Genomic DNA, 22,873 nt, shown 5'->3' with positions numbered 1-22,873 from the left:
GCCCCACGCCCGCCGCGCCACGGCCTGGCCTGTACCCCTGCCGGCCCCACGCCCGCTGCGCCACGGCCTGGCCTGTACCCCGCCGGCCCCACGCCCGCCGCGCCACGGCCTGGCCTGTACCCCGCCGGCCCCACGCCCGCCGCGCCACGGCCTGTACCCCCGCCGGCCCCACGCCCGCCGCGCCACGGCCTGGCCTGTACCCCTGCCAGCCCCCCGCCCGCCGCGCCACGGCCTGTACCCCCGCCGGCCCCACGCCCGCCGCGCCACGGCCTGGCCTGTACCCCCGCCGGCCCCACGCCCGCCGCGCCACGACCTGGCCTGTACCCCGCCGGCCCCATGCCCGCCGCGCCACGGCCTGGCCTGTACCCCCGCCGGCCCCCCGCCCGCCGCGCCACGGCCTGGCCTGTACCCCGCCGGCCCCACGCCCGCCGCGCCACGGCCTGGCCTGTACCCCTGCCAGCCCCCCGCCCGCCGCGCCACGGCCTGGCCTGTACCCCTGCCAGCCCCCCGCCCGCCGCGCCACGGCCTGTACCCCCGCCGGCCCCACGCCCGCCGCGCCACGGCCTGGCCTGTACCCCCGCCGGCCCCACGCCCGCCGCGCCACGGCCTGGCCTGTACCCCGCCGGCCCCATGCCCGCCGCGCCACGGCCTGGCCTGTACCCCCGCCGGCCCCACGCCCATCGCGCCACGGCCTGGCCTGTACCCCTGCCAGCCCCCCGCCCGCCGCGCCACGGCCTGGCCTGTACCCCCGCCGGCCCCCCGCCCGCCGCGCCACGGCCTGGCCTGTACCCCGCCGGCCCCACGCCCGCCGCGCCACGGCCTGTACCCCCGCCGGCCCCACGCCCGCCGCGCCACGGCCTGGCCTGTACCCCTGCCAGCCCCCCGCCCGCCGCGCCACGGCCTGTACCCCCGCCGGCCCCACGCCCGCCGCGCCACGGCCTGGCCTGTACCCCCGCCGGCCCCACGCCCGCCGCGCCACGACCTGGCCTGTACCCCGCCGGCCCCATGCCCGCCGCGCCACGGCCTGGCCTGTACCCCCGCCGGCCCCCCGCCCGCCGCGCCACGGCCTGGCCTGTACCCCGCCGGCCCCACGCCCGCCGCGCCACGGCCTGGCCTGTACCCCTGCCAGCCCCCCGCCCGCCGCGCCACGGCCTGGCCTGTACCCCTGCCAGCCCCCCGCCCGCCGCGCCACGGCCTGTACCCCCGCCGGCCCCACGCCCGCCGCGCCACGGCCTGGCCTGTACCCCCGCCGGCCCCACGCCCGCCGCGCCACGGCCTGGCCTGTACCCCGCCGGCCCCATGCCCGCCGCGCCACGGCCTGGCCTGTACCCCCGCCGGCCCCACGCCCATCGCGCCACGGCCTGGCCTGTACCCCTGCCAGCCCCCCGCCCGCCGCGCCACGGCCTGGCCTGTACCCCCGCCGGCCCCCCGCCCGCCGCGCCACGGCCTGGCCTGTACCCCGCCGGCCCCACGCCCGCCGCGCCACGGCCTGGCCTGTACCCCTGCCAGCCCCCCGCCCGCCGCGCCACGGCCTGGCCTGTACCCCTGCCAGCCCCCCGCCCGCCGCGCCACGGCCTGGCCTGTACCCCCGCCGGCCCCCCGCCCGCCGCGCCACGGCCTGGCCTGTACCCCCGCCGGCCCCACGCCCGCCGCGCCACAGCCTGGCCTGTACCCCCGCCCGCCCGCCGCGCCACGGCCTGGCCTGTACCCCCGCCGGCCCCACGCCCGCCGCGCCACGGCCTGGCCTGTACCCCTGCCGGCCCCACGTCCGCCGCGCCACGGCCTGGCCTGTACCCCTGCCGGCCCCACGCCCGCCGCGCCACGGCCTGGCCTGTACCCCTGCCGGCCCCACGCCCGCCGCGCCACGGCCTGGCCTGTACCCCTGCCGGCCCCACGCGCCATGGCCTGGCCTGTACCCCTGCCGGCCCCACGCCCATCGCGCCACGGCCTGGCCTGTACCCCTGCCGGCCCACCGCGCCATGGCCTGGCCTGTACCCCTGCCGGCCCCACGCCCATCGCGCCACGGCCTGGCCTGTACCCCGCCGGCCCCACGCCCGCCGCGCCACGGTCTGGCGTGTACCCCTGCCGGCCCCACGCCCATCGCGCCACGGCCTGGCCTGTACCCCTGCCGGCCCACCGCGCCATGGCCTGGCCTGTACCCCTGCCGGCCCCACACCCATCGCGCCATGGCCTGGCCTGTACCCCGCCAGCCCCACGCCCACCGCGCCACGGCCTGGCCTGTACCCCTGCCGCCCACCGCGCCACGGCCTGGCCTGTACCCCTGCCAGCCCCCCGCCCGCCGCGCCACGGCCTGGCCTGTATCCCTGCGGATGCCGCTTTGCTGCCAGCTGCGCTAGTACCACCGGCAGCAGGGAGGGCTGGGACCAGAAGCCAGGCATCCTGACACCGTCTGCATGCACACACAGGGCAGGGCCTGTTCTCGGGCCAGCAGCTTGCTGGGGTGATCCCACGCCCAAGGGATTGTGCCTGCCCCAAAGCCTCCCCTTTCGAGGGTGCTCACGGGGTGCGGGATGCCAGGGGGAGCCAGCACGTGTATGCACGCCTCTGGCTGTGTCCCAGGGTCTACGTCGGTGGGCCTGGGTGGAGCAGCCTCCGCCAAGCCAAGCGCCAGCGGCTGGTGCTCTTGTCCCTGGCCAAAGCCACCGAGGGCTGGCTAGCTCCTGCAAGGGCCAGCAGCTGCACTTCATGCTTCACCCTGGGGACCGAGGAGCTGAAACTGCTGCAGGAGCCGCTCCCCTCTGGCTTATGCTCATGCCTTGATGTTTGCCCAGCCCTGGCCCTGTGCCCGGCCTGGTGCCCACAGGGGCCGGCGGGCAGCTTGGCATCATGGGCAGCGGGGGGCTGCCCCCTGCGTGGCAGCCTGACGTGCCAGGCCAAGGATGGGGAGGGCCCAGGAGCCTGGCCCCGTGTGGCAGCTGGAATAGCCCAGGGAGGGCCAGCCAGGTCCAACCCCCTCTGGGGGCAGGCTGTGAGCCCTGTGGACCTACCTCCCACCCCATGGGTTGAGTCAGGGGGTCAGGGCTCTGGGGGGGCGGGGGGCTTTCTCCTAGCCCAGGCACAGCTGGGGGTGGCAGCAGGGCCGGGGCCCAACTGAGCGTGTCCCAGCCCACAGGACCCATGGAGAGCGCGGGGCAGGCGCGGCCTGAATGGAGGCTCCTGGTGCAGAGCCACAGAGCCCCATAGCTGCTGTACTGGGGCGGGAGGGGGCTCGCAGGCCAGGTCGGCCGCTAGCAGCACCAGCCTGTGCCAGCCCCGGGCCTCAGGAGGCACCGCCGTGGCGCAGACCCCTCGCTGTAGGGCTCCTGCCCCAGCCGAGGAGGGGCACAGCCAAACGCCGGCAGGGCAGGGCCAGGCTCCAGCATTGCCCAGGCCACAGCACAGCTAACCCCCGAGGCAGTGAGGGGAACGGCCAGCCTTGAGCTTGGGGGCAGCAGCTCCCCACGTGCATGACCGTGCCTGCCGGTCCCGGGGCTGAGGAGTGTGTGGGGCGGCGGGGCCCCGGGCCCATGTGTGGCGCTCGGCTCGCTTGGGGAGTGGCTGGGCTGAACACCTGGGCACTTGCCGGTTTACCTGCCCGTCCCAGGCCTGAGGAGTGTGAGGGGCGGCGGGGCCCCGGGCCCATGTGTGGCGCTCGGCTCGCTTGGGGAGTGGCTGGGCTGAACACCTGGGCACTTGCCGGTTTACCTGCCCGTCCCAGGCCTGAGGAGTGTGTGGGGCGGCGGGGCCCCGGGCCCATGTGTGGCGCTCGGCTCGCTTGGGGAGTGGCTGGGCTGAACACCTGGGCACTTGCCGGTTTACCTGCCCGTCCCGGGGCTGAGGAGTGTGAGGGGCGGCGAGGGCCCGGGCCCATGTGTGGCGCTCGGCTCGCTTGGGGAGTGGCTGGGCTGAACACCTGGGCACTTGCCGGTTTACCTGCCCGTCCCGGGGCTGAGGAGTGTGTGGGGCGGCGGGGCCCCGGGCCCATGTGTGGCGCTCGGCTCGCTTGGGGAGTGGCTGGGCTGAACACCTGGGCACTTGCCGGTTTACCTGCCCGTCCCGGGGCTGAGGAGTGTGAGGGGCGGCGAGGGCCCGGGCCCATGTGTGGCGCTCGGCTCGCTTGGGGAGTGGCTGGGCTGAACACCTGGGCACTTGCCGGTTTACCTGCCCGTCCCGGGGCTGAGGAGTGTGTGGGGCGGCGGGGCCCCGGGCCCATGTGTGGCGCTCGGCTCGCTTGGGGAGTGGCTGGGCTGAACACCTGGCCACTTGCCGGTTTACCTGCCCGTCCCGGGGCTGAGGAGTGTGTGGGGTGGCGAGGGCCCGGGCCCATGTGTGGCGCTCGGCTCGCTTGGGGAGTGGCTGGGCTGAACACCTGGCCACTTGCCGGTTTACCTGCCCGTCCCAGGCCTGAGGAGTGTGAGGGGCGGCGAGGGCCCGGGCCCATGTGTGGCGCTCGGCTCGCTTGGGGAGTGGCTGGGCTGAACACCTGGGCACTTGCCGGTTTACCTGCCCGTCCCGGGGCTGAGGAGTGTGAGGGGCGGCGAGGCCCCGGGCCCATGTGTGGCGCTCGGCTCGCTTGGGGAGTGGCTGGGCTGAACACCTGGCCACTTGCCGGTTTACCTGCCCGTCCTGGGCCTGAGGAGTGTGAGGGGCGGCGAGGGCCCGGGCCCATGTGTGGCGCTCGGCTCGCTTGGGGAGTGGCTGGGCTGAACACCTGGCCACTTGCCGGTTTACCTGCCCGTCCTGGGCCTGAGGAGTGTGTGGGGCGGCGGGGCCCCGGGCCCATGTGTGGCGCTCGGCTCGCTTGGGGAGTGGCTGGGCTGAACACCTGGCCACTTGCCGGTTTACCTGCCCGTCCCGGGGCTGAGGAGTGTGTGGGGCGGCGGGGCCCCGGGCCCATGTGTGGCGCTCGGCTCGCTTGGGGAGTGGCTGGGCTGAGCACGTGGGCACCTGCCCGGCCCCAGGCTGCCCAGGCAAGCAGGGGCCATGGCAGCCGCAGAGCAGCGCCTGCTCCAGCCGGGTTCAAGGGCTGAGTGGGCCCAGGAGCCCTGCAGAGGGCAAGGAGGGGAACCTCAGTCCAGCCCCCCACTGCGGGTTGGGGGGCACCGCCAGGCAGTTAGACTCTGGGGGGAGCAGGAAGTTTTCCCAAGGTCCCAGTTCTTGGTCAATGTGCAGGCGCCAGCGCCAGGCTGGGCCACCCCACGCGAGAGGCTGGGGCCGTTCGGACGTGCCCCCCGGGCTGCTTAGTGACTGTCTGTGCGGTGGTGCCCAGCCTGCCTGCAAGGGGGCTCCGAATGGGAGCAGCCGGAGCCGTGGGCGGCAGGGCAGCGGGTCCCTGGGGTCCTGCCCCCGGTCGCCCCAGGACCCAGGCAGCCAAGCTGGGCTCCGCTCTCCGGCCCTGCGCTAGCCTGGGCTGGGGCCTGCAGGGCCGCTTGACGTGCTAACGCGGCTAATTGAAGCAAATTGCTGGCGCAGGCGGCGCTTTCCGAGAAGGTAAATACAAGAGCGTGTGGCACCCCGGGTTGCCATGGAGACGCACAGCCCCCGCCAGCACCCTGCGCACCTTGCGCCTGCAGGCCCAGCCCCACGCGCCAGCCTGGGGTCCCAGCGCGGGGGGGACTGCCCTGCCCCGGGCGGGGGAAGGGGCGCAGGCGGGGGCAGGGCCCTGGGCAGCGTGAGGGTCAGGCTGCAAGCCCAGCAGGCAGGACCATGCGCCACCTCCCCAGGTGCAGCGTCCCGCCCCGGCAGAGGGGCTCCCTGCCCCCACAAGGAGCCAGCCTGGCCCCCACAGCCACCGCAGCTGCACCGCAGCTCGCTCAGCCAGAGGCACCGGGAGGCAGTGAACGCACAGCCCCACCCCAGCGCAGGCCGGAGCCCCACAGATGCTGCCAGGGCCTCGGGCCGCCACGCAATGGCCCAGCTGGAGCAGCATCAGCCACCCTGGCTCCGCGGGGCTCTGCTGTTTGCAAGCATCACAGCGACAGGCTCCGCGCACAGCTGAGCTGCCCGTAACCGCCCGAGCGTAGCCTGGCTCGTGGGCCCTGCGCCAGCTGGGCAAGGCAGCTTTAGCCAGGGCCGTGGGGTCCGGCAGCAAAGGAGTCCCAAAGGCCCTGCTTACATGGGCAGGAGGGTGGGGGCAGCAGTCCCATGCCGCCTCCAGAGCCGCTCCCAGCAAAGGACGCGGAGCCCCTGAGCTCTGGCGAGTCTGTCCGCACGCTGTCCAGGGACGGGGCGCCCCAGCTGGACCCTCTGAGCACCCCTGCCCAGCGCCATGGGGCATGAGGTCGGCCAGGCTGCAGCTGGGCTGTGTAGGGCTGTTTCCAAGGCACGGGGGGCTCAGCCTGGAGCCTGCGGATCAGGGCACCGACCCCTGAGGGGCAGCACCAGGCTTGACAGCACCTGTGTCCTCTGAAAAGCCTGGGCCTGCAGACCCTGACCCACACCCACAGACCCCTAAGCCTGGCACACAGACCCCGGCCTGCAGACCCCACACAGGCCTACAGACCCCGGGCCAGGCACACAGACCCGGGCAGCAGACCCCACACAGGCCCACAGCCCCCAGGCCCGGCCCACCTACCCAGACCAGGCCTGCTGACCCCACGCCAGGCACACAGACCCCCCCCCACAGGCTACTGAGAACAAAGACCCAGTGATGAACCCTCCTGCGCCCATGGGTTCCCATGACAACAGCCATCACATGGAACCGCTTAACACCAGGCTGCAAAGCTCCAGGGACAGGGGCAGTGTGCTGGCAGGGGTCAGAGCGGGGCAGAGGGCCTGGCTGGCAGCCCCAGGGAAAAGGGGAGGAAGGGGGAGCCCCTGATCCCAGCACAGTCTGTCCCAGCAACCTCCAGGGCCTAGCCTGTGACACAGACAAGGCTCCGTGGGCCAGGATGCCAGGACCAACGCGCCAGGTCTGGACCACAGCAGGGTACCATGGCGCCTGGTGGTCTCAGCCCAGTACGGCCGTGGAGCTGGACGGGTGGGCTGCCCCCAGCTCAGGCTGTGTTTGCGACTGTGCGCACAGCAGGCCACCCCAGCACAGCCTGGCACGTGGATGCCTGTCAGCAACAGGGCCCAAACTGAGTGCGAAATGGCCAGGCTGCAGAAATGTGGCCTGGCAGGTGGGCACAGGCCTGGCACTTGGTGCCCAGGGTTCTCAGCCGTCTGGGCCATTTACGAGGGGCAAGAGGAGGGTTTTAAACCCTGGATTTCATGTTTGAGGTCTGCTTAAAGCCCAGGCCCTGGCGCCAGAGGCAGCTGTTAAATGCAACAGAGTTTGAGCGGCCTGCAGCTTTGCCGTTGGGGACGGGAGCTAGTTATTCAAAGAGGGAGGTGGGTGATTAAGAATAACGCCAGGCTGGGCGTTCCAGTCACCGAAGGCTCATTAGCGCATCATGAAAACGTTGCTGGGCGCGCCACTTCCGAGCTGGGGAAAAGAGCAGTAATGTGTGGTGCGCCGCTGGGATCTGCCGTTGGCCCACTGCTGTAAAACTTAGAAATGGTCCTGGAAACAAGGATAAACAGTGAGTGGCAAAATGTGCAGCTATTACAAAATGACTCCACGTAGGTAAGGCCAAAGCTGCCCGCAGCGAGTTACAAAGGGCGCTCACAAAACAAGGGCAGCTGGAATTCAGTGTTGATAAATGCAAAGTAATACACATGGGAAAATACAATCCCAACTAGCCATCCAAAACTGGAGGGGTCTGAAATCGCTGTTACTGCGCCAGAACGAGAGTGTGGGATCAGTGCGCTGGGTCCCGGAAAACAGCTGCGCAATGTGCAGTGGCCATCTAAAAACTAACAGACTCTTGGCCCTCTTTAGGAAAGGCCTAGCGACAATGGAAACTAGCCTAGTGCCTCTCCATAAAGCCAGGAGCTGCCCACAGCGTGAATACTGCCTGCACATCCACCTACCCGAGCTGCAAAAGAGCGCTTGGCTTTGGAAAAGCTACTGAACAGCCAACAGAAATGAGGAGGGGGAGGAACAGCGTCCGTCTAAGGTGGGCTTAACATGACTGGGACGTTTCACTTTGGAAAAGAAATGCCCAAAAGGGAGGGGTGAGCAGTCTAGACAGCTCATGCATGGGGTGGACAAATAGACGCGGGTTACGTTACAGAAGGAATGAATAACAGTGCCTAAGAAGCTGCCCCAATAAATGTGACGGCCTTAAACAATAGAAAACAAACATGATTTCTTCACAGGCCACCCCTGGACCTCTGCCAGGGCGGGTGGACAAGCCCGAAGTAGCACAGGGGTCCAGGAAGAACAAAACAAGTGCAAGGCAGCCCGGTCCGTCAATGGTGAAGCGTCAGGCTGGGCAGCGATGGCGTCCCTGCCCGTTTGCCAGAAGCGGGGCATGACCAACAGGATGGAGCATCGCCGCCTCCATTCACGCGCTCTCAGGCACCTGGCATTGGCCTCTGTCGGCCGACAGGACACGGGGCTAGAGGGCCCTTTGAGCCAGGCTGGCTGCTCTGATGGGCTGCTCTAAAACCCAGCTGTATCTGCCCCTGCTGTGAGCCACTGGCCCCCACTGTCCTCCCAGAGCGGCGTGCGCCCAGGAGGCCCGACTCTCCCCCGCAGCGCGAGCCGCGAAGAGCACGGGGCAGGCGCCGCTGCGGCGCTTGAGTGACTTGCCGTGCGCTGGCAGCATGCGCATACGGTAGTGTGAGAGCTGAGTGGGGCTAATGGCGCTTTCTTTTAGCTAGGCATGGGAGTCAGGGCACCTGGCAGCTACCTGCTACGGATCTGCCACAACCCGAGTTCCCCAGCGCTTTGGTAGCCCCTAGAAAGGGGTGATGTGGGGGGAGGAGGGGGATGGGGTCGACCCCCCCAGATTTGCTGCTTGACTTGTACTGAGCATGCTCAGTACAGTAACACTGCTGAAACTGCTGGCTGCAGTCTGCCTCCCCACACATCACGGCCTGCACAGAGCCCTCCCCCCCAAGTCTGAAATAGTGCCCCTGGTTTCAGCTCTGGCTGGATGAATGTGAGCCTATATGGTGCTAGGGCTCCTACCCCACTGGGGTGCATGGGGAGGAGAGCTCTGCCCCACTGTGAGTCCTCAGAAGAACCCTTCTCCTCCCCGGATCCTGACAGGCCACTAGGGCTGCGGGGGGAGGAACCTTGTCACAGAGTCATGTCATGTCACTGTGCCTGGTGCCTGGCCGTGCGCCCCTCTGTTCCAAAGGAGCTTTGCCATACGCCCTGCTGAGGCCACAGGGCCGGCTGGCTGCCCCCCCGCTGCAGCAGTGACACTGAACTCTCTCACGGTGCGGGGGGGGGGGGAGGGACTCAGCTTACACGGCTTTCCTTGAACCATGGCCAGGTGCAGAGCCCATCAGCTGGCGGGCCGGGGCAGTGAACGGCTGAGCATGGAGCTCCCTGGCCTGGAGTTGGTATCGGGACCCCTGCTTCCCAGCCAGAGGAGAGCGCGAGAGCCAAGCACAGTGGGCCACACAGCTCTGGGGGGTGACAGGGCAAGGACATCGGCTGCTCCAGGCCACCCCCTGCCCTGGGCTCCCCGCGCTGAGTGCTGTCTCTGGGGCACATGCCCATCAGCAGGGTATGCAGCCCCCAGCACAGCCCCCCCAGCCTGCTGAGTAAGTGCTCCACGCAGGGCCTGCCACGCATGGCAGTGACAACAGCGCCACCGTCTGGCCAGGGCTGGGAACAGTCCCTCCAAGCACTGCGGGGCTTTGGTGGGTGGGCAGGCTGGAGACAGGACATCCCTGGTGCCACAGCCCCCCTGCACTGACCACCAGGCCATGCTGCCTCGCAGCAACCCAACTGGAGACAAGTACCAAGCCCCAACTGCTGGTGGTTTGCAGCCATGAACAGACCACCTCTTCCCGTGATCCAGGGACCCGTGGCCCGCTCCAGGACAGAGGGACGTCCCTGTCCGACTAGCCGTGCCCCATACCCGCCAGCTGGGTGAGAGGCAGCCTCCCTCCTGGGGCGCATCAGCTGCTCAGAGCCTGCATCCCCTCCTCTCATTCCCCGTGGCTCCTTGGCTCTAGCCCATCTCAGTCGCCAGCTGCTCGCACCCTCCCGTAGGGTGGGGACGTGGAGCACACTGCCTGGTGCCCGAATTCATGAGCTGCTTGGGAGATGGCTGGGCCCAGAGTCCCCGGCATCCAAACAGCACAGGCTGTGACTCTGCTAAGGGGCTACTCTCGGGAGTAAGGGGAAGGTCCCAGAACTGGGGCCTCTCCCTTTCCGGCAAACCAAGGAGAGGGGGCAGGCTCCGAGGCTGTGGCTGTTTGCAGGAGGGTGATGGGGATGGGAGCAGAACAGATTCAGGGTCTAAGTGTCACGGGATGCACTTGGCTGGGGAGAATTGCGGTTGGCTTTTGGCACCTGGCCCCGTTGAGCCTATTCAAAGATCCCCTCATGAGCTCAGCGAGCTGGTGCTCAAAGACGCGCTTCCCCTTCTTGGTCAGGCCTTCTGCCTGGAACAGCACCCTGGAGAGGAGGGAGCCGGAGCCTTCCCACGACACACCCATTCCTCTTCAGGATCACACCCGCGTCCCTGCCTGGGCCCTCATGTTCAGCAGAAGACTGGACGAGAGCCAATCCTGGTTAAGTGTTTCATTGTGGACATCTTCGGGGTCATGTTAACAGCTTGGACTCTGGGCCCATTGATTCCCTCTGCCTTATTACTCCGCCGCCCAGCTCCAAGGTGCTCTGTGTGACTGGCACAGGGCTGCAGGCCGGACTGAGTGCAGGAAAGGGCTCTGTGATGACACTAAATACTGAACTATAAGCAGGAGCTGCAGCTGACATCTTGGGCTGACAGCAGCATTAAAGCTGGCCCCCCTTTGCAGTGGCTTTCACCCCTGCCTCTGGGCTGGCTGAGCTGCCAAGAGTCTACAGTGGCTGGGTCTGCACCCCTCCCACCAAACCTGGGTCCTCTCCTTTAGAACTGCAACCTCAAGCAGGCAGCAAAGAGACATTAAACATCAAACCAGGGAAATCTAGGAGTCACTGGAAAAGCGTGTGTGTGTGTGTGTGCGCGCAAGAGCGATAGGTGTGCATGGCTCACCTCGGCTGAGCTGGGTACAGCTCATATGGAGGGGCATGCACACAACCGGAGGGCTAGCTGAGTAAATGGGTGTGGAACCTGCAGAAGGACATGGGAGCGGGACATGTTTGCAGTGGGACGAGGGAGCATACATGAGTCTACACAAGGACGGGGGCGCACGGGCGGCTGCAGCTGCGGGACGAGGGGAGGCGCAGGCGGCTGCAGCTGCGGGACGAGGGGGCGCACAGGCGGCTGCAGCTGTGGGACGAGGGGGGCGCACAGGCGGCTGCAGCTGCGGGACGAGGGGGCGCACAGGCAGCTGCAGCTGCGGGACGAGGGGGCGCACAGGCAGCTGCAGCTGCGGGACGAGGGGGCGCACAGGCGGCTGCAGCTGCGGGACGAGGGGGCGCACAGGCGGCTGCAGCTGCGGGACGAGGGGAGGCGCAGGCGGCTGCAGCTGCGGGACGAGGGGGCGCAGGCGGCTGCAGCTGCGGGACGAGGGGGCGCAGGCGGCTGCAGCTGCGGGACGAGGGGGCGCACAGGCGGCTGCAGCTGCGGGACGAGGGGGCGCACAGGCGGCTGCAGCTGCGGGACGAGGGGGCGCACAGGCGGCTGCAACTGCGGGACGAGAGGGGGCGCAGGCAGCTGCAGCTGCGGGACGAGGGGGCGCACAGGCGGCTGCAGCTGTGGCACGAGGGGGCGCACAGGCGGCTGCAGCTGCGGGACAAGGGGGGGCGCAGGCGGCTGCAGCTGTGGGATGAGGGGGCGCACAGGCGGCTGCAGCTGCGGGACAAGCGGGGGCGCAGGCGGCTGCAGCTGCGGGACGAGGGGGCGCACAGGCGGCTGCAGCTGCGGGACGAGGGGGCGCACAGGCGGCTGCAGCTGCGGGACAAGGGGGGGCGCAGGCGGCTGCAGCTGCGGGACGAGGGGGCGCACAGGCGGCTGCAGCTGCGGGACAAGGGGGGGCGCAGGCGGCTGCAGCTGTGGGATGAGGGGGCGCACAGGCGGCTGCAGCTGCGGGACAAGCGGGGGCGCAGGCGGCTGCAGCTGCGGGACGAGGGGGCGCACAGGCGGCTGCAGCTGCGGGACGAGGGGGCGCACAGGCGGCTGCAGCTACGGAACGAGGGGGGGCACAGGCGGCTGCAGCTGCGGGACGAGGGGGCGCACAGGCGGCTGCAGCTGCGGGACGAGGGGGGGCACAGGCGGCTGCAGCTGCGGGACGAGGGGGGGCGCAGGCAGCTGCGGGACGAGGGGGGGCGCAGGCAGCTGCGGGACGAGGGGGGGCGCAGGCAGCTGCGGGACGAGGGGGCGCACAGGCGGCTGCAGCTGCGGGACGAGGGGGCGCAGGCAGCTGCAGCTGCGGGACGAGGGGGGGCACAGGCAGCTGCAGCACGAGGGGGGGCGCAGGCGACTGCAGCTGTGGGACGAGGGGGCGCACAGGCGGCTGCAGCTGCGGGACGAGGGGGCGCACAGGCGACTGCAGCTGTGGGACGAGGGGGCGCGCAGGCGGCTGCAGCTGCAGGATGAGGAGGGGCGCAGGCGACTGCAGCTGCGGGACGAGGGGGCACACAGGCGGCTGCAGCTGCAGGACGAGGGGGCGCACAGGCGGCTGCAGCTGCGGGACGAGGGGGGGCGCAGGCAGCTGCGGGACGAGGGAGCACATGGGCGGCTGCAGCTGTGGGACGAGGGAGCACATGGGCGGCTGCAGCTGTGGGACGAGGGAGCACATGGGCGGCTGCAGCTATGGGACAAGGGGGGGCGCAGGCAGCTGCAGCTGTGGGACGAGGGAGCACACGGGCGGCTGCAGCTGCGGGACGAGGGAGCACACGGGCGGCTGCAGCTGCGGGACGAGGGAGCACACGGGCGGCTGCAGCTGCGGGACGAGGGAGCACACGGGCGGCTGCAGCTGCGGGACGAGGGAGCACACGGGCGGCTGCAGCTGCGGGACGAGGGAGCGCACGGGCGGCTGCAGCTGCGGGACGAGGGAGCGCACGGGCGGCTGCAGCTGCGGGACGAGGGAGCACACGGGCGGCTGCAGCTGCGGGACGAGGGAGCACACGGGCGGCTGCAGCTGCGGGACGAGGGAGCACACGGGCGGCTGCAGCTGCGGGACGAGGGAGCACACGGGCGGCTGCAGCTGCGGGACGAGGGAGCACACGGGCGGCTGCAGCTGCGGGACGAGGGAGCACACGGGCAGCTGCAGCTGCGGGACGAGGGAGCACACGGGCGGCTGCAGCTGCGGGACGAGGGAGCACACGGGCGGCTGCAGCTGCGGGACGAGGGAGCACACGGGCGGCTGCAGCTGCGGGACGAGGGAGCACACGGGCGGCTGCAGCTGCGGGACGAGGGAGCACACGGGCGGCTGCAGCTGCGGGACGAGGGAGCACACGGGCGGCTGCAGCTGCGGGACGAGGGAGCACACGGGCGGCTGCAGCTGCGGGACGAGGGAGCGCACGGGCGGCTGCAGCTGCGGGACGAGGGAGCACACGGGCGGCTGCAGCATGGCTGGGAGGTATCTGAGCTCACCTGGCTCCCTAGCCGCGCCTCCGGGGGAGTTCAGCATGTCTCCACAGAGACCGCCAGTAACACAAGGCCGATCCCGCCACTCCCTGGGCAGGGTGGCCGCGGCCGTTTCCCAGCGCTCCATAGGGTTGCCAGGTGTCCGGTTTTCGCCCAGTAATTGCCTCTTCTGTCCAGCACAGCGACTTTTTTTTGTTGCGCTCAACCAATTTGTTCCCCTGCCATGTTGGGGATTTTTTGTGAAGGTATCGGGCAACCCCTGCTCTCCAGGGATTGGCCAGCAAAGCAGTGGCTGGAGAGCGGGGGCCTAGGCAGGAAACAAGCCCCGTATCCAGTAGGGCAGAGACAGGCTCCAAAGGACTAACCAGTTTTATTTACAACACTCCTCAAGTGACAGACAGAGCAAGAACAACGTGGGGCATCGACTTGACAACAAAGGGAAGGGAACAGTGGCCATGAATCTGGCCTGCAGCGCTCGCAGTGCCCGGCTGCCTGTGCTGGGCAGAGCACTTGGCAGCTCCTGCGGCTGCTCCAGCAGCACTCCCGGGCCAGAGGCTGGTCTCTGGGGCCCAAGGCTCCCGCTGCGCTAGTGGCAGCTGCTCAGTGGTGGGCTGTGCTTCACAGGGTGCAGTGATGGCAGAGTCGCTCTGCGCAGGGCCATGCTGAGACCCCCCAGCCCTGTCAGATGTCAGGGTCCCAAGGGGGCCCCCTCCCAAAGTCCGGGCCGAGCTCACAGGTGGGGGGAGGACGTTCAGCTTGACCCAGCAGCCCTGCCTACAGCATGTCTTCCGGAAGTGAGCTGGGCTCCACAGCAGGCTGTGTACCTGCCTTCCCCCAGCTCCACCCAGGGCACAAGCCTGGCCAGGAAGGAGTTACTGCGGACAAGGCCCAGGCAGCTGCAGGGCAGGAAGGGCGCAGAGCTGGGGAACCCCTGTAGTACTGCAAATCCATCCAGCGATGTCAGCCAGGCAACTCCCCTCAGCCACAGCCAAGCCCCCCTCAGCAAGTGCCACCCCCTTCCTGCCGGGCAAGAGCTGCCAGGCACCGGGCAGAGAGCAGAGAACGGTCCGTGCTTCCAGCTCCAAGGGCCAAGGCTGCACCCTTCTAGCTTCAGTGGGCAAGGCCTGGCTGGGAGCCGCTCTATCCCCAGAGCCATCGGACCTGCCTCACCCAGGCCGGGGAAGAGCCAGTCAGTTCTTTGGAGTCCCACAGCCCCTGAAGCTGTTAGCAACCAAGTGCCAAGGGCTCAGACTACCTCCTCCTATTTGACGAGGGGAGAGGCGAGGTGAAGGGTCACCTGCCCCGCGGCCAGTCTGTGGGGAAGGCCTGCCGACCTGCTGGCCTGGAGACACAGCAGCAAGGGGCACTAAGCTGGGACCCACACGGCATGCTGCTCCTCCAGCCTCTGACCATGCCCACCTGCTCCACAACCTCTCCACAGCCAACCTGCTCCTTGATGCCAGGGGAAGGGATGAACGCCAGGTAGCCTCCACTGGCCCAAACGCAGCCACTCAGCTCTGCCCGCCGAGCACCAGAGCCCAGGGGACCACACCACCCACTCGGCAGCCATCAGAGCAGCCAAGGGCACAGCTGGGAGGAGGAAGCTGACTTTGTGGTCTCAACACACGGAAGAGGAAGGCAGCCCGCCGTGAAGCTACAGGGAAGGGGCAGGAGTCCAGTACAACATGCTCTAGGCATCCGCAGTGGAGTTCCAACTTGGGCAGCTTCAGAGCCAGCCCCAAAGCTGCCCAGCCCTTCCACAGGCAGAGCACAGACCAGAGAAAATCAACACAAAAATCTTCAAATTAAGTTTGCTTGAGGACCTCAGGACATCAGCCAATCGGCAGCAGAACCTGCCTTAGGATTTCTTAGCATCTTGTGTGTTTCTCCTCTTCAGATCGCTCAAGTCAACAGGTTTAAATGCTGGGGGGAGGAAGGGGGGGAGAGTTCAGTACGGGGGCTGGGCTCAGCACTGCCAGCCTCTTGAGCCCTCCCCACCAGGAGGCTCAGGACTACCAGCATCGCGCCCCATGGGCTCAGCAGCCCCCTGGCCCAACACACTGCAGGAGTCCAGTGTCACTATGAAATGCGGTTGGCCCCACTGGCTTGGCGGCTCCCATTCACCCTCCTGCGGCTGTATGTTCAATTCGGATACATTACTGGTGTCCCCAGGGCTCCCTTCTCTCTCAGCAGCCACTGCTCTCTCCACTCACTTCAGCATGGTGGACACTGGTTCCCTTTGATGGGCCAAAGGTCCCACGGACAAACTCACCCTTTAGGCTGGGGTTTGGCATCTTCTCCACATACTCCTCCACTAGGCCCCTCTCGCTGCCCTTCTGGCTGTGAAGGTCTCGCTCCACACACTGCCAGGCTGGGGAAGGAGCAGAGCGAGAGGGAGAGGAAAGGCCTGTGCCACCGCAGGACACGCCAGCTGCTCTTGCCCACTCGTCTCATCCCTCAGGAACCCCCCTCCTCTGCACAGCCCAGGGCACGTCAGAGAGTTTAAGGCCGGAAGGAACCATTAGAGTCTCTAGTCTGAGTTCCTGCACGCCGCAGGCCACTGAACACACCCAACAGCGGGACTGATCCATTACTCGATGGCAATGGCAACATCTACTATATACCCAAGAGAGTGTGTGCGCCTGTCTGGGCATCCCTCTGCGAGTCCGTTTGTCCAAGAACGCCTCCTGAACGGTGAGAGCTAGGAGCACCACAGTCGGTGGGCAGCGTCCTCTTCTCCTCTCACTGGAAGGAATGTTAAATCATGCTCCCTCTCCCCCCAGGGGCTGGGAACTCACGGGCCCTGAGCTACCACCACAGAAAACTGCTCCGGAACAAAGCTCCAAACCACCTCAGCTCAGGGAAGGAGCAGTGGCTGAGCGCTCCTTGCCTACTGCTCTGAGGATGAAGCCCTTTGTGGGGTGCCAACGCTGAAAAGCAAGTGGTCCCAGAGAGGAAGAGAGCCTGGGACACAAAAGTTAAACAAGGAGAAAACGTGGCCTGAAGGACCTGCAGACACCAGATCACTCCACCCCTGCCCAGGAAAATTTCCCCCACTCTCCCACCTTCGTAAATGAAGCGCACATTCTCCTCGTGAGCCGGGGTGAAAATCTCGCTGCTGTTGCTCGGGGAACGAGGGCTGCTGTTCCTCTTGCCATTGTACACAACCCTGGAGACGGGGGAGCTGAAACCAAAGCACAAATCCGGATGAGGAGAAACACAAAGCTCTGAAATGAAGCCCAGAGAGGGAGTGCAGGAAATCCTACAGCAAAGGCCCTGGAAAAAGCACCCATGCAAGCTGGCCCTTCCCCAGCCCTGAAACCAGCAGCACAGCCCTTAGCTCAGGTAAAGTACATAAGAACGGCCGGACTGGGTCAGACCAAAGGTCCATCTAGCCCAGTAGCCTGTCTGCCGACAGTGGCCAGCACCAGGTGCCCCAGAGGGGGTGGACCGAAGACAATGATCAAGTGATTTGTCTCCTGCCATCCCTCTCCAGCCTCTGACAAACCGAGGCCAGGGACACCATTTCTATCCGCTGGCTAATAGCCGTTTTTTCTAGCCCCCGGCTAACAGTAAAGCTAGTACTGTTCATGCTGTGCCCAGCCCCAGGGTATCCCCCTTAAAAGGGAGTCCATGCCTCTCCCCTCCCCCACTCATCTACAGGGCCTGTGGAAAAGTGTCTCACCTGGTCATGGCTGCTTCCTTGCTCAGCCCCCTCTAGGCCTGCCTTCGGCAGCGCAGCCCCTTGGCAGACAGGAGATGGAAGCTGGAACAGAAAGTGAAAGGGGGCTGAGCGTGGGTGGAAGCCACTGTGTCTGCAGCCCCGCTAGCCATGCAGGCACCCCAAGCTGGGGCTCCATGTGCTCCCAAGCACAGCAGCAAGGCCTTGCGAGAGTCAGAGTGGCTGCATTCCCACCCCAGCAGCTGCGGCGCCCCTCCAGAAAGGAAGGAGAAGGATTTCGGATGGGAGCTCGTGCTACTTTAACCCATCAGTGCTCAGGGTGTGGGGCTAATGCCACCAGTGCGCTGATGTCGTACAACCCCCTCATGTGGGCACAGTTATACTGGTGCAAACGAGGGTACAGCCAGGGTCGCTATCCCCACCCACCAAAGGGAACAAGCCATGCCCAGACAAGGTAGCCCTGCCCCAGTATACCTATACTGGGAGAAGGCTTCACCCTTGGCTGACAGTGTATGTGCCACAGGCCTTGAGAGGCAGCAAACCTGGGGTCACCCTGAGAGGGGGAGCCTCGTCCAAGGTGATGCTGGAGTCTGCCAAGGAGGGGACCGAACAAAGGGCAGGTTGGGACGAAGCCCCGGATCAGCTTCCTGGCTCCCAAACCCGCTGGGCTGCTGGTCAACGGCCGCTGCTCAGGACCGTTCCATCCCTGCAGGCCATTGCATAGGAAATGGGGGGGAGGGCGGCAAAACCTGTGCTGCTGTGGGGCGGGGTGGTGCCTGCTGGGGAGCTGCACCCAGAGGTGCCCACAGACCAGGTCAGGCAGGCACGACTCTGGCACGCGCAGCCCGCTCCCGGTCACTGTGTGAGGGGACGGCTGAGAGGAGTAACCCCCCCAGCGGGGCAGTACCAGGGCCCAAGGGCAGTGCCAGGGCTTCTGGGGGGGCGGGTCAGGACGGTACCAGGGCGGCTGAGGGGGGGGCGGGTCAGGACGGTACCAGGGCGGCTGGGGAGGGGGGGACGGGTCAGGATGGTACCTGGGCTGCTGAGGGGGGGGCGGGTCAGGACGGTACCAGGGCGGCTGGGGGGGGGAGGGTCAGGACGGTACCAGGACGGCTGCTGGGGGGGGGGGCGGGTCAGGACGGTACCAGGGTGGCTGGGGGGGGGGGGAGGGTCAGGACGGTACCAGGGCGGCTGGGGGGGGGGGGGAGGGTCAGGACGGTACCAGGGCGGCTGCTGGGGGGCGGGTCAGGACGGTACCAGGGCGGCTGAGGGAGGGGGGGTCAGGACGGTACCTGGGCTGCTGGGGGGGGGGGCGGGTCAGGACGGTACCAGGGCGGCTGCTGGGGGGCGGGTCAGGACGGTACCTGGGCTGCTGGGGGGGAGGGGGCGGGTCAGGACGGTACCAGGGCGGCTGGGGGGGGGGAGGGTCAGGACGGTACCAGGGCGGCTGAGGGGGGGGGGCGGGTCAGGACGGTACCAGGGCGGCTGAGGGGGGGGGAGGGTCAGGACGGTACCAGGGCGGCTGCTGGGGGGGCGGGTCAGGACGGTACCGGGGCGGCTGGGGAGGGGGAGGGTCAGGACGGTACCAGGGCTGCTGAGGGGGGGGGCGGGTCAGGACGGGACCTGGGCTGCTGAGGGGGGGGGGGCGGGTCAGGACGGTACCAGGGCGGCTGAGGGGGGGGGAGGGTCAGGACGGTACCAGGGCGGCTGAAGGGGGGGGGAGGGTCAGGACAGGACCAGGGCGGCTGAGGGGGGGGAGGGTCAGGACGGGACCAGGGCGGCTGCTGGGGGGGAGGGTCAGGACGGTACCTGGGCTGCTGGGGGGGAGGGGGCGGGTCAGGACGGTACCAGGGCGGCTGAGGGGGGGGGGCGGGTCAGGACGGTACCAGGGCGGCTGAGGGGGGGGGAGGGTCAGGACGGTACCAGGGCGGCTGAGGGGGGGGGAGGGTCAGGACGGTACCAGGGTGGCTGCTGGGGGGGCGGGTCAGGACGGTACCGGGGCGGCTGGGGAGGGGGAGGGTCAGGACGGTACCAGGGCGGCTGAAGGGGGGGGGAGGGTCAGGACGGGACCAGGGCGGCTGAGGGGGGGGAGGGTCAGGACGGGACCAGGGCGGCTGCTGGGGGGAGGGTCAGGACGGTACCTGGGCTGCTGGGGGGGAGGGGGCGGGTCAGGACGGTACCAGGGCGGCTGAGGGGGGGGGGGCGGGTCAGGACGGTACCAGGGCGGCTGAGGGGGGGGGGCGGGTCAGGACGGTACCAGGGCGGCTGAGGGGGGGGGAGGGTCAGGACGGTACCAGGGCGGCTGCTGGGGGGGCGGGTCAGGACGGTACCGGGGCGGCTGGGGAGGGGGGGAGGGTCAGGACGGTACCAGGGCTGCTGAGGGGGGGGCGGGTCAGGACGGGACCTGGGCTGCTGAGGGGGGGGGGGCGGGTCAGGACGGTACCAGGGCGGCTGAGGGGGGGGGGAGGGTCAGGACGGTACCAGGGCGGCTGAGGGGGGGGGGCGGGTCAGGACGGTACCAGGGCGGCTGAGGGGGGGGCTAGGGTCAGGACGGTACCAGGGCGGCTGCTGGGGGGGCGGGTCAGGACGGTACCGGGGCGGGGGGCTGGGGAGGGGGAGGGTCAGGACGGTACCAGGGCTGCTGAGGGGGGGGGGCGGGTCAGGACGGGACCTGGGCTGCTGAGGGGGGGGGGGCGGGTCAGGACGGTACCAGGGCGGCTGAGGGGGGGGGGAGGGTCAGGACGGTACCAGGGCGGCTGAGGGGGGGGGGGCGGGTCAGGACGGGACCAGGGCGGCTGAGGGGGGGGGGGCGGGTCAGGACGGGACCAGGGCGGCTGAAGGGGGGGGGAGGGTCAGGACGGGACCAGGGCGGCTGAGGGGGGGGAGGGTCAGGACGGGACCAGGGCGGCTGCTGGGGGGAGGGTCAGGACGGTACCTGGGCTGCTGGGGGGGAGGGGGCGGGTCAGGACGGTACCAGGGCGGCTGAGGGGGGGGGCGGGTCAGGACGGTACCAGCGCTGCTGGGGGGGGGGGGCGGGTCAGGACGGGACCAGGGCGGCTGGGGGGGGGCTGCTGCTGTTCCTGGGGCTCCGGCCCCATCGTGGGGGGGGCAGAGCTGTATCCCAGCGCCGGGCCCGTTGCCATGGCGACGCCGGGGCAGGGCCTGGCGGGGACCGAGCGGCCCGCAGGGAGGGGCGGGGCCGCGGGGGGCAACCGTCGGGGGGGGCTGCGGCCCGCGGGGGGGGGCGGGGCCGTTGCCATGGCGACGCGGCACCAGGCCGCCCAGGCCCGGTCGGGGGTCCCGGCGACGCTCACCTGGGCCCGGCCGCTCCCGGCGCCGCTCGCCGCTGCCAGGCCGGGACGGAAGTGAGCGCATCGGCCGGGCCGCGCAGGCGCGTGGGGGTCACGGGGCCCCGGCAGAGCCCGCTCCCCGGAGCGCGCCGAGCCCGGGTCGAGGGAGGGGGGGGGAGGGGCTGTGGGGCCGCTTCGCGCGGCGGGCCCGGCCCCCCCCCCCCCCGGGTGTCGCTGCAGCCCGAGCCGCGCGGGCTCCCCTCACCCGCGGAGCTGCCCCGGGCCCGGCGGCTGTTTCTGCCGAGCCCCTGGGCGGCACCGTCCGGCCCTGGGGACGCGAATCGATCAACTCGCTGTTTAGCCGCCTCTGCCGGCCTCGCCTGGGCTGCTCCTCGGGCGCCTAGAAACAGCGGGACCCGCCCTGCGTCTGCACCGAGCGCTGGTGCCAGCTCGCTGGCTGCTCCCCGAGCCCCGCCGCCCGCCTGCCCCCTCCGGCCCAGCTCCCTGTCTGCCCGCAGGGCCAGGGCCAGGTGCCCCGGGGGGTGAACCGAACAGGGGATGATCAAGCGACCTCTCTCCTGCATCCATCTCCCCCTCTGACACAGGGCTGGGGGCACCACCCCTCACCCAGCCTGGCTAACAGCCATTATGGACCTAACCTCCTGAATGTATCTAGTTCTCTTTTTAATCCTGTTCTAGTCCTGCCTTCACAGCCTCCTCAGGCGAGGAGTTCCACAGATTGACTATGCGCTGTGTGAAGAAGAACTTCCTTTTATTTACTTTAAACCTGCTGCTCATTAGTTTCATTTGGTGGCCCCTAGTTCTTATATTATGGGAACAAGTCAATAGCTTTTCCTTATTCACTTTCTCCACACCACTCATGATTTTATAGATCTCTCTCATATCCCCCCTTCGTCTCCTCTTTTCCAAGCTGAAAAGTCCCAGTCTCTTTAATCTCTCCTCATATGGGACCCGTTCCAAACCCCTCATCATTTTAGTTGCCCTTCTCTGATTCTTTCTAATGCCAGTATATATTTTTGAGATGAGGAGATCACATCTGTACGCAGTATTCAAGATGTGGGTGCACCATGGATTTATATGAGGGTAATAAGATATTCTCCATCTTATTCTCTCTCCCTTTTTTAACGATTCCTAACATCCTGTTTGGTTTTTTGACTGCCACTGCACACTGCGTGGACATCTTCAGAGAACTATCCACGATGACTCTAAGATCTCTTTCCTGATTCATTGTAGCTAAATTAGCCCCCATCATATTATATGTATAGTTGGGGTTATTTTTTCCAATGTGCATTACACTTTACATTTATCCACATTAAATTTCATTTGCCATTTTGTTGCTCAGTCACTTAGTTTGGTGAGATCTTTCTGAAGTTCTTCACAGTCTGCTTTGGTCTTAACTACCCTGAGCAGTTTAGTGTCGTCTGCAAACTTTGCCACCTCACTGTTTACCCCTTTCTCCAGATATAAGTTGAATAGGATTGGTCCTAGGACTGACCCTTGGGGGATACCACTAGTTACCCCTCTCCATTCTGAAAATGTACCATTTATTCCTACCCTTTGTTTCCTGTCTTTTAACCAGTTCTCAGTCCATGAAAGGTTCTTCCCTCTTATCCCATGACAACTTAATTTATGTATGGCCCTTTGGTGAGGGACCTTGTCAAAGGCTTTCTGGAAATCTAAGTATACAATATCTACTGGCTCCCTCTTGTCCACGTTTGTTGACCCCTCCAAAGAACTCTAATAGATTAGTAAGACATGATTTCCCTTTATAGAAACCATGTTGACTTTTGCCCAACAAATTATGTTCTTCTATGTGTCTGACCATTTTATTCTTTGCTATTGTTTCAACTAATTTGCCTGGTACTGACGTTAGACTTACTTGTCTGTAATTGCCGGGATCACCTCTAGAGCCCTTTTCAAATATTGGCGTTACATTAGCTATCTTCCAGTCATTGGGTACAGAAGCTGATTTAAAGGACAGGTTACAAACCCTAGTTAATAGTTATGCAATTTCACATTTGAGGTCTTGGGTGAATGCCATCTGGTCCTGGTGACTTGTTACTGTTAAGTTTATCAATTAGTTCCAAAACCTCCTCTAATGACACTTCAATCTGGGACAAGTCCTCAGATTTGTCACCTACAAAGGACAGGTCAGGTTTGGGAATCTCCCTAACGTCCTCAGCCATGAAGACTGAAGCAAAGAATTCATTTCGTTTGTCCACAATGACTTTATCGTCTTTAAGTGCTCCTTTTGTATCTCGACCGTCCAGGGGCCCCAGTGGTTGTTTAGCCGGCTTCCTCTTCTGATGTACTTAAAACATTTTATTACCTTTGGA

At 67.0% G+C, this 22,873-nt stretch overlaps 1 protein-coding gene and 1 long non-coding RNA gene across 3 annotated transcripts; one reads left to right on the top strand and one right to left on the bottom strand.

Moving 5' to 3' along the window:
• Nucleotides 1-2,173: 2,173 nt before the first annotated feature.
• LOC142819154 (uncharacterized) lies at nucleotides 2,174-10,976 on the top strand. The gene is made up of 3 exons (XR_012896936.2): nucleotides 2,174-6,911; nucleotides 7,823-8,000; nucleotides 8,203-10,976. It is a non-coding gene; the product is annotated as an uncharacterized LOC142819154 (long non-coding RNA).
• A 2,919-nt stretch (nucleotides 10,977-13,895) lies between these two features.
• Nucleotides 13,896-20,675, bottom strand: MCRIP1 (MAPK regulated corepressor interacting protein 1). 2 transcript variants are annotated; one of them, XM_075904194.2, is made up of 6 exons: nucleotides 20,541-20,657; nucleotides 17,769-17,932; nucleotides 17,230-17,310; nucleotides 16,610-16,728; nucleotides 15,817-15,915; nucleotides 13,896-15,467 (listed from the first exon to the last, which is right to left on the bottom strand). In XM_075904194.2, exons 3-6 carry the CDS (start codon nucleotides 17,235-17,237, stop codon nucleotides 15,403-15,405), a joined length of 291 nt encoding a protein of 96 aa, XP_075760309.1. In that variant the 5' UTR covers nucleotides 17,238-17,310; nucleotides 17,769-17,932; nucleotides 20,541-20,657; the 3' UTR covers nucleotides 13,896-15,402. The 2 variants fall into 2 exon arrangements, with proteins under 2 accessions (XP_075760309.1, XP_075760308.1); XM_075904193.2 differs by lacking the exon at nucleotides 17,769-17,932 and having other exon boundaries at nucleotides 20,541-20,675.
• Between the last annotated feature and the right edge of the window lie 2,198 nt (nucleotides 20,676-22,873).

Source organism: Pelodiscus sinensis, chromosome 20 (genome assembly GCF_052426305.1).
Source record: "Pelodiscus sinensis isolate ZL-2025 chromosome 20, ASM5242630v1, whole genome shotgun sequence".
Lineage (NCBI taxonomy): Eukaryota > Metazoa > Chordata > Testudines > Trionychidae > Pelodiscus > Pelodiscus sinensis.
The sequence above is the reverse complement of the archived record's forward strand: the minus strand, read 5'-3'. Positions and strand labels throughout refer to the sequence as shown.